This window comes from Phyllobates terribilis, unplaced genomic scaffold (genome assembly GCF_046119375.1).
Source record: "Phyllobates terribilis strain yellow unplaced genomic scaffold, ASM4611937v1 Scaffold_5__5_contigs__length_657084704, whole genome shotgun sequence".
NCBI classification, from domain to species: domain Eukaryota; kingdom Metazoa; phylum Chordata; class Amphibia; order Anura; family Dendrobatidae; genus Phyllobates; species Phyllobates terribilis.
In genome coordinates, this window is record NW_027362765.1 from 319989950 (window position 1) to 320005290 (window position 15341).

Below are 15341 nucleotides of genomic sequence, written 5' to 3' on the forward strand. Positions count from 1 at the left end.
CCATGAAGGCCTGCTGCACAAAGTCTCCTCTTAACAGTTGTTGTAGAGATGTGTCTGCTGCTAGAACTCTGTGTGGCATTGACCTGGTCTCTAATCTGAGCTGCTGTTAACATGCGATTTCTGAGGCTGGTGACTCGGATAAACTTATCCTCCGAAGCAGAGGTGACTCTTGGTCTTCCTTTCCTGGGGCGGTCCTCATGTGAGCCAGTTTCTTTGTAGCGCTTGATGGTTTTTGAAACTACACTTGGGGACACTTTCAAAGTTTTCCCAATTTTTCAGACTGACTGACCTTCATTTCTTAAAGTAATGATGGCCACTCGTTTTTCTTTACTTAGAACTTGTATTATGGCAAGAAAAAAAGCAGCTAACAGTCTATTCAGTAGGACTATCAGCTGTGTATCCACCAGACTTCTGCACAACACAACTGATGGTCCCAACCCCATTTATACGGCAAGAAATCCCACTTATTAAACCTGACAGGGCACACCTGTGAAGTGAAAACCATTTCCGGTGACTACCTCTTGAAGCTCATCAAGAGAATGCAAAGAGTGTGCAAAGCAGTCATCAAAGCAAAAGGTGGCCACTTTGAAGAACCTAGAATATAAGACATATTTTCAGTTGTTTCACACTTTTTTGTTAAGTATATAATTCCACATGTGTTAATTCATAGTTTTGATGCCTTCAGTGTGAATGTACAATTTTCATAGTCATGAAAATACAGAAAAATCTTTAAATGAGGTGTGTCCAAACTTTTGGTCTGTACTGTAGATGAAAAAAAAAAAAATTAAAAACTACAACTCTGATTTGATGTAATTGATAATAAGACCAGTTTTTCCATCATACAATTTTGATAAATCAGACACAATAGTGCTCAATTTTGTATATCTTTTTTTACTTGTGGCATGTATACACTGAGCTGGTCATGTAACTATAATTTGGGAGTGTAGCGGATCAATGGAAAAACTATTCAAAATAGAAAGGTTGGGAAGTTGAGAGACACTTGAAGATGTGTGAATTCTGTGATGTCTAATAAGATCTGATCTCTGGATAAAACATTTTCCACATTCTGAGCAGGAAAATGGTCTCTCTCCTGTATGAGTTCTTTGATGCATCTCAAGTTGAGATTTACGTGTAAAACATTTCCCACATTCTGAACATGAAAACGGTTTCACTCCTGTATGAATTTTCTGATGTGCAACAAGCCCTGATTTCATAGTAAAACATTTACCACATTCTGAACAAGAATATGGTTTTTCTCCTGTGTGAAATTTTTGATGCTTAACAAGAACTGATTTCCGAGCAAAGCATTTCCCACATTCTGAACATAAAAATGGCCGCTCATCTCGGTCTTTTCTCAGACGTAGTTCACTATTCCCAATTTTTGAGGGTTTCCCATCTGGGTGAACTTTCTGATGTCTGACAAGATCAGATTTTTGGATAAAAAATTTACCACATTCTGAACATAAAAAAGGTTTCTCCCCTGTGTGACTTCTCTGGTGTATTTCCAGTTGACATTTACGTGTAAAACTTTTTCCACATTCTAAACATGAAAACGGTTTCTCACCAGTGTGGATTTTGTGATGTTGAACAAGAGATTTTTTCTGTGTAAAACACCTACCACATTCTGAACATGAAAATGGCTTCTCCCCGGTGTGAGTTCTCTGATGTCGCTCTAGATGGTCTTTTAGCAAAAAACGTTTCTCACATTCTGAACATGAAAATGGCTTCTCTCCTGTATGAATTTTCTGATGTTTAACGAGATATGCTTTCTGGGTAAACCCTTTCCCACATTCTGAACATGAAAATGGTCTATCCTCATTGTGAACTCCATGATGCCTTTCAGGGTGGACACAAGTATTACCGTTCTCACATTCCAAACATGAAACTGATTTCTCCAATGTATGAATTTTTTGATGTTTAACAAGACCAGATTTCTGTGAAAAACATTTCCCACATTCTGAACAAGGAAAAGGCCTCTCCCCTGTGTGAGTGCGATGATGTTTCACAAGACCTGATTTCTTAGAAAAACATTTCCCACATTCCAAACATGGATATGGTCTTTCTCCTGTGTGAGTTCTCTGGTGGTCAACAAGAACTGACTTCTTGGCAAAACATTTCCCACATTCTAAACACAAATATGGTTTCTCTCCTGTGTGAATTTTTTGATGTTTAACAAACGTTGATTTGTTGGTAAAACATTTTCCACATTCTGAACACGTAAACGGATTCAGCTCTGAGTGAAGTCTTGAATGTTTAACCAGAACAGATTTTTTGACAAAAGATTTCCCACATTCTGAACAGGAGTATGGTTTCTCCCTCATGTGAAATCTCTGATGTTCTACCAGGTACGATTTATAAGAAAAAGATTTACCACATTCGCCACATGTAAAAGGTTTATCACCAGTGTGAATTCGCTGATGTCTATAAAGAATAGCCCTGTGGGTAAAACGTTTTCCACAAGTGGAACATGAAAAAGGCTTTTCCCCCGTGTGAAATACCCGATGTTCCACAAGATGTGACTGCTGAGTAAAAGATTTGTTGCACTTATTGCATGAAAACGGCTTCTCTCCTGTGTGTGTTCTCTTGTGTCTAAAAAGATTGGACTTCTGGGTAAAAACTTTTCCACACTCTGAACATGAAAACTGTTGACCATTTTTATGTTCTGATGTTGAACACTGTGTAACATTAGATGAAGTGTCCTCTTGAAAACAGTACTCAGAGAACTCTTGTGCATTGAAAAACCCTGGGTGTACACTTGGGACAATATATAATTCTTCTGGAAAATGTGGTTTAATGTTATCTTCAACTTCACAATCTGGAGATGAAACAAGCTGTCCGTCTAACAACTTGCTGTGGTCAACTGTTGAGAATAATAAGGATTTTAGAACTTTTTTTTAACTATGCAAATAACATAGTAATACACTATATTACTTAGAGATATATACATATCTCTACATACACACTGTAGATATATATGTAAACAAAATATATCTCCTTACCTATAACCACAAAGAAAGACAGCACTCAGTTGATGTAGAAGACAAGGCTCAGTTGCAACCCAAAATGTTGCTACTGTAATCTATGGGCAAAGGTCCATGTTTTCTGCATCAACTGGCTGAAATGCCAACTCTCTTGAAGATTATATACAGAAGCAATGAGAATTATTTAACTCACTTTACAAGTTAGATTTATAACCAAAATTCACAAACTTTCTGCAATAAACCAAGAACACATGTTAATACCTCAATACAACTTTACATGCGGTTTCTATAAATTCGACATAAAGTGACACTTTTACTGACTACTGCTGTCTCGTGAGTGAACCTCTTCATGACAAGTATCTGTGGTAATTAGTAGAGCACCCTTTAGCTGTTAAGATCTGCAGTAAATGGATGCAAAACAGACACCAGCTTCCTGAGGAATGGGCAATGACCTCCAATTCATGATGGCCACTCCAAAAGCTTCCTGTACTTCAGAAACCAAGTCTTCATGGACTTTATTTCTTTGGATCATTCTTATTTTGGAAGGTCTAACAAGGCCCAAGTTTCAGATTTCTCACAAATGGTATGATGTTATCTCCTAGGATTTCCTAATGCTTGAGTGAATACATCTTGCCTCCTCATGCTGCAGGTTTCCAATGCCAGAGGAAGCAAAGCAGCCCCTAAGTATCTCAAAGCCAATGCCAAGCTTCTTGGTAGGTAGGTTGTTCTTTTCAGTGTATGCTTTGTTATTCCTCCTTTAGACAATCTGCTCATCCATAATCCCGGGAAGTTCCAGTTTTGTATAATCAATCTACAGAACATAAACCCAAAACTTCTGTTGCTTTTTTATAGATTTGTACCATTTTAAAGCTAATTTTTCTGGTGACTTTGGGTCAGGAGAGGTGTACTTCTTGGAGTTTGAGCATGAAGAGCCTTCAACATTTAGTATGGGCATTCGTGTGCAAACTGAAACCTCACTGCCAGCCCCACCTAGTCTTTTGCAGTTATTGAGCTTTTTGGACAACTTGCCTCCTCAGAAATCTGGTGGCAGCCAGGGACAGCTTCTTCTATCTGCCAAGTACAGGAGGTGCAGCCAGTGTGCGTTTAAGGGGAATCTGTCAGGATGTTTTTTTATTTAATCTGAAAACAGCATAACATGGGGCAAGAGAGCCTGGTTCCAAGCATATGTTACTTATTAGGAGGTGTGCTGTAGTATCAATAAAATCAGTGTTTTATCAGCAGGAGATTATCACTTCCTGACAAGGATTAACATGCAGGCCAGTGCAGCTGATGTGTAACCCCGCCCCCACTGATTGACAGATTGCTAACAATTCAGTGTACACACACAGGAAGCAGCCAATATGGGGTGTGGGCAGGGTTATCACAGCTCAGCATTCTCACCACTGTGACATCGACAGCAGGGAAGACAGGGATTTTATCAAAACTACACCAAGCAACTCAGCAAGTGAAAACACATTGCTGGAATCAGGCTCTCAGCCTCTACATCATGCTGCTCTCAGACAGGGTAGCAAAAACCTAATGAAACATTCACCTTAACTTTGAACTTGTGAACTATATCTTTATGAACATTCCTTGCTATCTTTTTGTATCCTATTCCTTGTTTGTGCAATGCAATGATCATTATTATTAACTTATAATATAAAGGGTAAAGAGTATTTCAAGAACAAAAAATATAATAACAAATATACTATGGAGAAATGTATTTAGTAAAACTTACAAAAATCTGTAAAGTCTTATAACTCAGCAGAAAACCGAAATTCAATGAGGAATTATACAAGCTTGAAGGGGTTTTCTTCTAAGGGCTCACTCACACCAGCTTATACTCTGGACAAGTGTTATCTGTTTTTTTACCGGATAGCACTCGGAACAATGCTATTCAATTGGGATGAATCTGTCAGTGAAAACAATTGTAGCATGCTGAAATCGGATAACACTCACTCACTCAAGTCTATGGGTGCATGGAAAACATCGGAGTGCAGTCCAATTTCTGAGGACTCACAGAATGGAGTAGATGGAGAAATTGTGTTCTCCATCTTCTCCTCAGTGTGCTATGATTCTGTCATTCAAGAGAATCGTATCACACTAGGATGACACTCGGATCAAACTCGAGTGTCAAAATCAACCTAATTCTCTCGGATGAGAGACTCTACACCCGTCGGGCCATAGCCTAAAGTTGATATTTACATTCTGCAGATTTGTAGCAGACACTTCTGCAACTGTACCACCTATCTGAAAGGAACATGAATAAATCAATATGCTTGCCTTAGAAACTACCACCTCTTCCATGAATAAATTATATTTCAAGCTAATTGGTTGTATACTTCTTTCTTTCACCCCAACGTGTTTTACTGATGCTAAATGAAAGTAAATTTTATATGTTTAACACAGTCAAATACTTGACACATAAACAACAACACAACCTATACTGCTAGAAAAAAAGTCTCTAAAAATGTAAGCTTAATTAAAAGAGAACTTTTGTGTACATATGGAACGTTCTCCGTTTAACAAAAAGGAAAGCCTCTGCTGCCAATTTAAGGTAAGTAGATGTCATATAAAGTCTTAAAGTTCCAGAAAACCTCTTATATCTACAATCAAAACGGAGAAGCCCCATCTCAACAAGCATTCGTATTCATGAAGACCTCCACAGAAACAGCCCTCTTTCTAATGTCTAACAAACAAAAAGATTCTTAAGATACCCATCAAATTCATTTAAACCTCATGTACTAATTTTTACTCTTTAGTCCAGTCCTGGTCAAATTGCGGCCGGAGGGCCGGACTGGAATAGCCAGAGGGCCGGATGTGTCTGTTCCAGTCTGGCCCTCTGGCTGTCCCAGTCCAGCACACAGGCCGAGACAGCCAAAGGGCTGAAAACATTGGCCCACTGGCTGCAGCATGTGGCCGCCCTACCCTGCTCGGAATTTTGATTTCACCCCTATTTGCAGCCTCAGGATGCAAATAGCGGTGAATATAATGGTGGAGGAGGGAGCTGCCAGCTCCTCCTTCCACATTCAGCATGTGCGACTGAGACAGCAGACACAATGACATTACCACATTGCGTCTTCTGTGTGGAGCCTCAGTGCACACAGCAAAGATCAGAGTGCTTGGGGAACGAAAGGGAGGCATGTGTGAAATATAAATTTGTATGTACATATACACACACACACGTGTGGCATGTGTGTCTGTATATAGGGGAGATATGTGGGGGCTCATACTGTATAAAGTTGGACTGTGTGTGGGCTCATACTGCATACATGGGGGCTGTGTGGTATCACGTATTTTTCAGACGCACCGGACCATAAGACGTACACAGGTTTTAGAGGTGGAAAATAGGGGGGAAAAAAGCTTCTATGGCATGCTGGGAGTTATAGTTCCCCTGGGGGCTGTGGCTGCAGAGGGGGCTGCGGCTGCAGAGGGGGCTGTGGCTGCGGAGGGGGCTGTGGCAGCTGGGGCGGTGATGGACCCAGTGTGTGCCACCATGAATTCACTATGTTTGCGCTAGACATCAGGAGGTGGGCGGTCTCCTGTCCAGATCGGGCGCTGCAGTGACGATACTAAGAGGCAGTCATCCCCGGCCCTGCCTCTTAGTAACGTCACTGCACATAACACCACATATGGTACATTCGGACCATAAGACACACCCCTCACTTTTCCCAAAAAATTTCGGGGGAATAAAGTGCGTCTTATGGTCCGAGAAATACGGTATACTGTATATTGGGGGTCTGTGTGTGGGATCATACTGTATATAGGGGGCTGTGTGTGGACTCATACAGTATATAGGGAAGGTTTCAGCATATTTAATACTGCTCAATATTAAGGGATATAATTCTTTTATATTAATTGTAATTAATATATTAATATTGAGCAGAATTAATTTCTGCATATTGGTTTGGCCCTGCACAACAGTCCCAGTCTCTCATGTGGTCCCTTGGGAAAATGAATTGCCTACCCCTGTGCTTTAGTTTATTCTGTATTTAGAAGGAATTACTTACAAGTGTTAATATCTGTAGGAAATTCCTCATCCATGGACTGTTGATCACTGTTGATATACATATCTTCTTCTCGCTCTATGATTTCAACTTTAAGATCAATTATATCTTCATCCTGATCCAATCCAATCCAATATGTGGACAAAATAACATCAAATTATATAGAATATTTAACACATTTTTTAAAGTACCAAAGTGAAATGAGTAGTTGGAATTATGAACTTTTAAGCAGCTCTCTACAGATCATATACATTTTAGAATAATAACTGTGCTCCATCTACCTGAAGGTCCTGTGGGACAAACAAATTTTCTTCTGAACAGCTCTGGAAATACAGATCGTCTGGATATATATCAGGTAAATTAATTTTACTGAATTCATCTGCAGAATATAAAAAGTAACTGAATAAATCATTTCCATGGTTGATCAAATAATGGAAGTATATGGATGACCCTTTACAATAAGTTAAAGTCTCCTCTTACCAGATGATGTAGAAGAACGGTGGTTCAGCATAACATACTTGTATGCATCCTTGTGCCCTACCAAAAACTCCCATTCATCCATAGAGAAGCTGACAGCAATATCTTGACACCTTAAAGGAACCTAAAACAAAACAATGAAGTCATCATTCAGAAATCAATGTTGCTGTATACCGTCCCAGGACTCCGAGTAAAGCTCACCTCTCCAGTCAGAAGCTCAGTTATTTTGTAGGTAAGTTCTAGGATCTGCCGATTTCTTCTGTGTATTGTTGCACAAGATGTTGGTTCTGTGATTGGGCATGAGGTCTGGCTCCATGATCCGGACACAAGGCTTAAACATTCACTGGGTGTCTTCTTAACTACTTTAAAATCCTGTGAATGAAAACATAGTAGTTGCATCATCACAAATAGCCCCCAAAATCTAGGAAATTGAGCAAATTGAGTGGTTCTCCATATGCGGCAAGTGAAAGCTAGGTTCTACAGCTGACACCCGCTTGTAGTTGCTTACCTTCAACACCTTAAATGCCATAGTCAATAACAACTACAGCATCCAAGCAGTTAGGAGTGGGGTTACCCCTAATAGACCAATAAAGTGCAATACAGAAGTATTTGCAATGTAATGTATCAGCAATCAAACAATCGCTTTTTTAAGTTTTACAGTGTCACTTAAAGGGATTCTCTGAAAGAAGTGCGGAGTCAAGTGCATGCTGCTTACAATGCTGTCCTTCCGAATACTCTACGGCTGTTGTGACCTGAGGGTAAGCTATGCCACATACTGTCAGGCTATCTTTTGGGCACAGCAGTGGAGCTTCCTAGTGTACATGCACACATGAACCTGTCCTACTAACACTCTAGGACAGGTGTCTGTCAGTGTATCAAGATCGCGGCCATTTTCATTCTATAGTGATTACCTCTCTAGACTAAAGTGATTTAATATTTGAAGGTATTTAATAATTTATTTATAATGACAATTCCTTTAGTTATGTATTTCTCCCCGTTCTTGGAGAATCTCTTTATAAAAAACAAAAACAAAACACACAAACAAAAAAGCCCACAAAAAACTGTAAAAAAAAAAATGTAAAAAAGTTTCAGACACTCCCATTTTTTACTTTGTTACATAAAAAATCTAAACGCAAATAAACACATGTGGCATCACCACAAATATGTAGATAAGTGGAGATATGGATCTTTGTTGTGCTGTCAGAGACACCAATAGATTCCTCAGCGTATGTGATCCACATTCACGTGGATTCCTACGAGTTTTTGATGAAAGTATCCAGGAGGCAAAAATATTGAACTGTGGTTTTTAATGATCAACACGTTTCGAAGTACACAGACATCTTCATCACATGAATGTGGTTTGTCCTGATGAAGTCTGTGTACTTTAAAACATGTTGACCATTAAAAACCGCAGATCAATATTTTTGCCTCCTGGATACTTTCATCACATACACCAAGGAATTCATTGGTGTCTCCAACAGCGCAGCACAGATTTTATCTCCACTTATTGGACATCCCTACGTGGATCTGCAGCAATTGTTCGTATCGGAGCTTGACCAGTGTTGTGGAAACAAAACCCCACCATCTGACACCAGATAAGACCTTATATTGCATATATTAATACAATATCACATTATTTATCCCGCAAGGCACATGCTGGAATGCTTCCTTTTGGCCACCTTGCCTTATAAAAAAAATCTATCGATCTATCTATCTAAAAAAAAGGTATGGCCCTCAAAATATGGTGACTGCAACAATTCGTTTTACATTTCTTTTGTAAAAGTACTAAAACATAAATACTATACAGATTTAGTAACCGTGTAATCGCACTCACCTGCACAGTAAAGTTAGCGCTGTAAAAACGATACCCGGAATACAACGGCAGAGTCACTTTTCTTTCTATTCCACTTCACAAAATGTTTTTCCAAAAAAGGATTTTTAACTCAAATAGCCTTAGTTACTTACCGGTAACAGGATTTTTCGGAGCCCATGACAGCACCACGTGAGAGAGAGGATCCGCCCATCAAGGACAGGAAACCTACAGGTTAAAAAGGGGCGGCCCTCTCTTCCCACCTCAGTTTAGTTAACAGAGCATGAGAGTACCGCCAAGGTTAGTTATAACAAAACATAATCACATTAAGTACATTACTTTTCATCAATTTCCCACAAGGGTGCACAAAAAGATATCAACTCTACGGGAGTGCACAACACCAGTGAAGGGAGGGAATATAAAGGTGCTGTCATGGGCTCCGAAAAATCCCGTTACCGGTAAGTAACTAAGGCTTTATTCGGTCTCCCATGACAGCACTACGTGAGAGAATTACAGAGACAAAGGAAATTAGGGAGGGACCACAGCTTGAAGTACCCTTCTCCCGAAAGGGAGATCTGCAGAACCACCCAGATCCAATCTATAGTGCCTATAGAAAGTAGAGGGAGAAGACCAAGTGGCAGCCTTACAAATTTCCTCAATGGAAAGCCCTGTCTTCTCCGCCCAGGAGGTTGATACCGCTCTGGTAGAATGCGCCCTCAATCCCTCCGGTATCTCTTTATCCCCTGAGGAGTATGCGAGGGAAATGGCCTTCTTGATCCATCTAGCGATTGTAGCCTTTGAGGCCTTACAACCCTTCCTAGCCCCCTGATAGCAAATAAATAGGGACTTATCCTTTCTAAAGCCACATGATACTTCTAAGGACCTTAGTACGCACCTCCTAACGTCTAAAGTGTGAAGTCTCTCCTCTTTTAGATTTTTCGTCGGAAAGCAAAAAGTTGGGAGAACTATTTCCTGGGTTCTATGGAATCGAGTGGCCACTTTAGGAAGAAAGGCTGGATCAGGTTTTAATATAATCCTATCGTCCAGAATTTGCGTAAATGGAGGGCATATTGAAAGGGCCTGTAGGTCACTGACTCTCCTGGCTGAAGTTAGGCTACTAACAGGACCGTCTTTAGGAAAATAATTTTGGGGGAGACTAAATCTAGTGGCTCAAAAGGAGGACTGGTCAAGGCATCTAAGACAAAATTCAAATCCCAGGGAGACATCTTTACCTTGGTAATGGGTCTACACCTAAAGGAAGCTTTTAAAAAAAGGGCTATCCAATAGTTATCTGCAATATTGGAAGAAAATAAAGCTCCCAACGCCAACACCTGTACTTTCAAGGTACTGGTAGTGAGACCTAATTCTAAGCCTCGCTGCAGAAATTCCAGAATTTTCCCAATAGGGGGCCCCTCCTCCACCTTAACTTCTGCAAAGGTTAGAAACTTCCTCCAGGTCCTGGCATAAATAAGGGTGGTAACAGGTTTTCTGCTAGCCAGGAGAGTATTCACTACATTTGCGGGGAATCCTTTGTTGGTCAATAACACCCTCTCAAATTCCACGCCGTCAAATGTAGACTCGGGGTTGGAGGATGGGAAAGTGGCCCTTGAGTGAGGAGGTCCGGAATCTCCGGAAGAACCCAGAGATCTGATATGGACATCTTCCGGAGACAAGGGAACCACGGTCTTTTGGGCCAAAAGGGACATATGAGTATCACTCTGGCCCGGTCTGCCCTGATCTTTCTTATCACTGCTGGGAGCAAGATCATGGGAGGGAAGGCATATGCCAGAGGAAATCTCCAGGGAACCATGAAGGCGTCCACTGCCAGGGGTCCTTCTCTGGGGTCTAAGGAACAAAAATTTTCCACTTTCCGATTGGCTCTTGTTGCGAATAAGTCCACAGTCGGAAGGCCCCACAATTCTACGATTCTGGAGAATATTTGTGTATTTAGGGACCACTCTCCCTCTTTTACAGAAGTACGGCTGAGGAAATCCGCTGTGATGTTTTCCTTGCCTTTTAGATGAGTAGCCGAAAGAGAGAGACAGTGATCTTCGGCTTTCAGCAGAAGTGCGTTCGCTAGCCTCATCAAGTTTCTTGAGCGGGTTCCCCCTTGGTGGTTTATGTAAGCTACCGTGACTTGATTGTCTGAGAGTACACGGACATGCTGGTCCTGTAAATATATAAGTAACTCGTTGAACGCATGCTGCACCACCAGAAGCTCCTTAACATTAGATGACAACTGTTGCTCACTGCTTGACCAGGTTCCCTGCACTAATTTCCCTTCAAAGTGAGCTCCCCAACCTGTAGCACTTGCATCAGTGGACAAGACTGCAGTTGGACTACATTCCCAGGGAACCCCTTTAGCAAGATTGTCTTGTCGTAACCACCAACGAAAGGACCATATGGCACGAGGACCTAGCGTAAACCTACGGTCTAGATGCCCCTCTAAAGCTGCGTTATTGTACAACACATCCCACTGAAAGGCTCTTGAATGCAATTGTGACCAACGAACCGCAGGAAAAGTGGAGGTGAAGGTTCCCAATAGTGACATGGCCTTACGGAGTGACATAGAAGGTTTAGGTATACATTGTTCTACCAACTCCCGGATTCTATCAATTTTCTCTTCTGGAAAACAACATAGCTGTTTCCTGGAATCTAATATGACCCCCAGATATTGTTGTACCTTGAGTGGAGATAGTCTAGACTTTTCTAAATTTAGAAACCACCCCAAACTCTTTAAGACCGACATGGTCTCCTGCAGGTGGGTCTCGCACTGAACCAACGAATTCCCCACTATCAGGAGATCATCCAGGTAAGGGATAATTAGAATGTCCCTTTCTCTTATATGGGCCATAACTTCCGCCATTACTTTAGTAAAAACCCGTGGGGCTATAGCTAAACCGAAGGGGAGTGCAGTGTATTGGAAGTGTTTAACCACCCCGTCTATTTCAATGGCCAGCCTCAAGTATTTCTGGTAATCACTATGAATTGGGATATGGTAATACGCATCTTTGAGATCGAGCACTACCATATAGCAGTGGGGAAAAAGTAACTTTATTACGGATTTTAAAGACTCCATTTTAAGGAAATTATTCAGGGATTTCAGATTTATAATTGTCCTGAAACTTCCATCTGGTTTCGGAATCAAGAAGAGCGGAGAGTAGAAACCAAGACCCTTTTCAGCTTCCGGAACCTCAATCAGGACGTGCTTTCTTATTAGGGTTTGTACTTCCGAAACGAGGGCAGCCTGGCGTTCTGGGGAAGAACTGGAGGGAACAACCATGAATCTTTTGTGAGGCAATGCTTTAAATTGAAATTTAAGACCATACTTAATCAGGCTCAAAATCCAATTACTATGAGAAATCTGTTCCCAAGCTGGGACAAAAAAAAAATGACAATCTCCCTCCCACCTGGGCTGATTGTGTATCCCCCCTGGCTTCTGCTCAATTTTTGGAGACGGACCAAAGAGTAGACCTCTACCTTTTCGACCTCTTTCGTCAGACTTGTCTAGCTCCCTGAAATATCTCTTCCGGAAAAATTTCCTCTTCCGGAACGATCTCTTAAAGGAGGGTAGAGGTACTGATGGAAACCCCTTCTTAGGGTCCCCCGCTTTCTCCAATAAGTCGTCCATGGTCTGACCAAAGAGGTATTCCCCTTCACACGGGATTGTACACAGTCTGGACTTAGTCTGTAAATCCCCTGGCCAGCTTTTAATCCACAAGGCTCACCGAGCCGCATTTGACAGTGCTGCTGACTTTGCTGCCAACCTCACCGAGTCCACAGATGCATCAGCAAGAAAAGCTGCCGCCCCCTGAACCAGTGGAAGGAAAGAAATAATGTCTTTCCTAGAAGTCCCATCCTTCAACTGACTGTCTAGCTGTTCAAGCCACACCATCAGGGCTCTGGACGTACAGGTAGCTGCTACTGTTGGTCTCAGTGCTCCCACAGCTGTCTCCCATGCCCCTTTCAGGAAAGTATCAGCCCGTCTGTCTAGGGGATCTCTCAATGCACCCATATCATCGAACGGGAGGGAAGTTCTTTTCGCTGCTTTGGTAACAGCAACATCCAGCTTGGGTGCTTTTAACCCGGAGGAACACATAGCATCCACAAATGGATATTTCCTTTTAAAGGATGGAGGAACACTACCCTTCTTGTCAGGCTTCCTCCACTCCTTATCAATGAGGTCTTTCACCTTTGAATTTACTGGAAAGACCCTTCTCTTCTTTAGCCCCAGACCACCAAACATAACATCCTCAGCTGACTTCTCTACCCTCGAGTCCACTATCCCCATTGTAGATCGGACGGCTTTTACTAGGGCATCGACCTCCTTCAGGGGGAAGCACTGTCTATCTGGCTCACTATCAGAGGAAGAGAAGGCGGAGGAGGAAGTGACCGATAGCTCAGAGTCTGAACCCAGCTGGGTTTCTTGAGGAATATGCCCAGACTCTGAACCTTGCAATGCTTCCGCCGGCGTTCAGCTGCTCGCGCCAAAAAATTCAAACGAGCCCCACCCCTTCCGGTGACGTCACAGGGCTTCCTGCCCGGCGCACCGGAAGTCGCGTCAGAAGGTCGCGCCCATTACGTGCGCCGCCGGCGCGACCTGGATCTCCTGCAAGCTGTAGCGGGGGGGAGGAAGCCCGCTAGCGGCCCCACACCTGGCGGACATCTACCTCCCATGAGGCGATGTCGCGCCCGCTGCAACGCTCACGGAGGCGCCCCCATGAGCCCTGCCGTGGTGTCTTCAGAGGACCGGGACGGACCGGCTCCAACCACCTGCTGTGGCCCTCTCTGGGACAGGAGTCCATCTTCTGCAGGTAAGCCTGCAAGGTCCCCCATCATGGACAGGAAACCTAAACTGAGGCGGGAAGAGAGGGCCGCCCCTTTTTAACCTGTAGGTTTCCTGTCCTTGATGGGCGGATCCTCTCTCTCACGTGGTGCTGTCATGGGAGACCGAATAAATAACATTTTCTGTAGACTAAGGAAGTGAAAGTTGGAAGCGATGGTCAACATTTGTTTAATATTTCTACTTACAAAGATGTTGACATTTCTCCGATTTGTGAATTTATGGCCATTATTCCATTTCAGGTGGGAATCTTTCATCAGTACACTTGTTTAAGCTTTTTTTTTTTTACCAAATACATGAATTTTATAAAAGTATAGCTCTTTCTGTCTACCAGGCTTTTCATTCAAATTCACTCCTGGATCTGCTGAACTGCACTAACAATTACAGTAAATATGGAAAAGCAGCCACAAGGTCTCGTGACAAGTCACGCAATCCCTCACCTCTCTGGTAAGCAGGTAGATGATGTTCAAGGAAAGGTTTAGTACCCTTTCTGTCATTGGTTCTTTGCACACTTCCATTTTCAGAGGGTTAATCAAGAAAGCCTCTGTCTTGGTAAAGATTGTTTTATGAAAATTCTCCCGGGAAGAGTCTGAACTGCCTGTGGGAAAGGAGAAACAAAAGATTACAAATAAGAAAAGAACCACAGTGTGGCCGGTCGGGTTCAGCTAAGGATTTGAAACGAAAGAAAGAGCTCCACGCAGCACAATATTTCACCAAAATATGACGGAATTTGTGGCGTAGATACAGAAATAGCATTTTCATTTTTCCCCTTCTTCTCAGAGCCATAACTTTTTTATTTTTTGCCGAAATAGTTGTGTTAGGGCTTGTTTTTTTGCGGAATGAGTTGATAAAATGAATGGTTTCATTCAAAAGTACATGTGACGTACTAGAAAGCAGGAAAAAAAATTCCAACTGTGGTGAAATTACAAAAAAAATCCATTCTACAATGTTTTTTTTATTTACCATGTTCATTATACGGTAAAAATGACCTGGCAATATGATTCTCCAGGTCAGTACAAGTACGCAGATACCAAAGATGTATAGTTTTTTTTATATTTCAGTGGTGAAGAAAAATTTTGTATGTGTCGCCATTTTACATTTTTTGGTCGAAATAGCTGTGTGAGGGTTTTTTTTTTTTGCGCCATGGGCCGATGTTTTTATTGATACCATTTTGAGGTAGATATGATGTTTTTATCACCTATTATGGCATTTTTTTGCAGTGT

General features: G+C 41.8%; 1 protein-coding gene across 2 annotated transcripts in view; it reads right to left on the minus strand.

Moving 5' to 3' along the window:
- Positions 1-712: 712 nt before the first annotated feature.
- Positions 713-15341, minus strand: part of LOC141273117 (uncharacterized) — a 39314-nt gene continuing 24685 nt past the window's right edge. The window contains exons 5-10 of one of the 2 annotated variants that reach the window (XM_073684525.1): positions 14559-14716; positions 7667-7837; positions 7469-7589; positions 7270-7367; positions 6992-7103; positions 713-2860 (exon numbers count right to left, since the gene is read on the minus strand). In XM_073684525.1, the coding sequence (XP_073540626.1) occupies positions 921-2860; positions 6992-7103; positions 7270-7367; positions 7469-7589; positions 7667-7837; positions 14559-14716 (2600 nt within the window). In that variant the 3' untranslated portion in view covers positions 713-920. The remainder of the gene's footprint in view (positions 2861-6991; positions 7104-7269; positions 7368-7468; positions 7590-7666; positions 7838-14558; positions 14717-15341) is intronic. The other variant, XM_073684524.1, reaches the window with a different exon arrangement.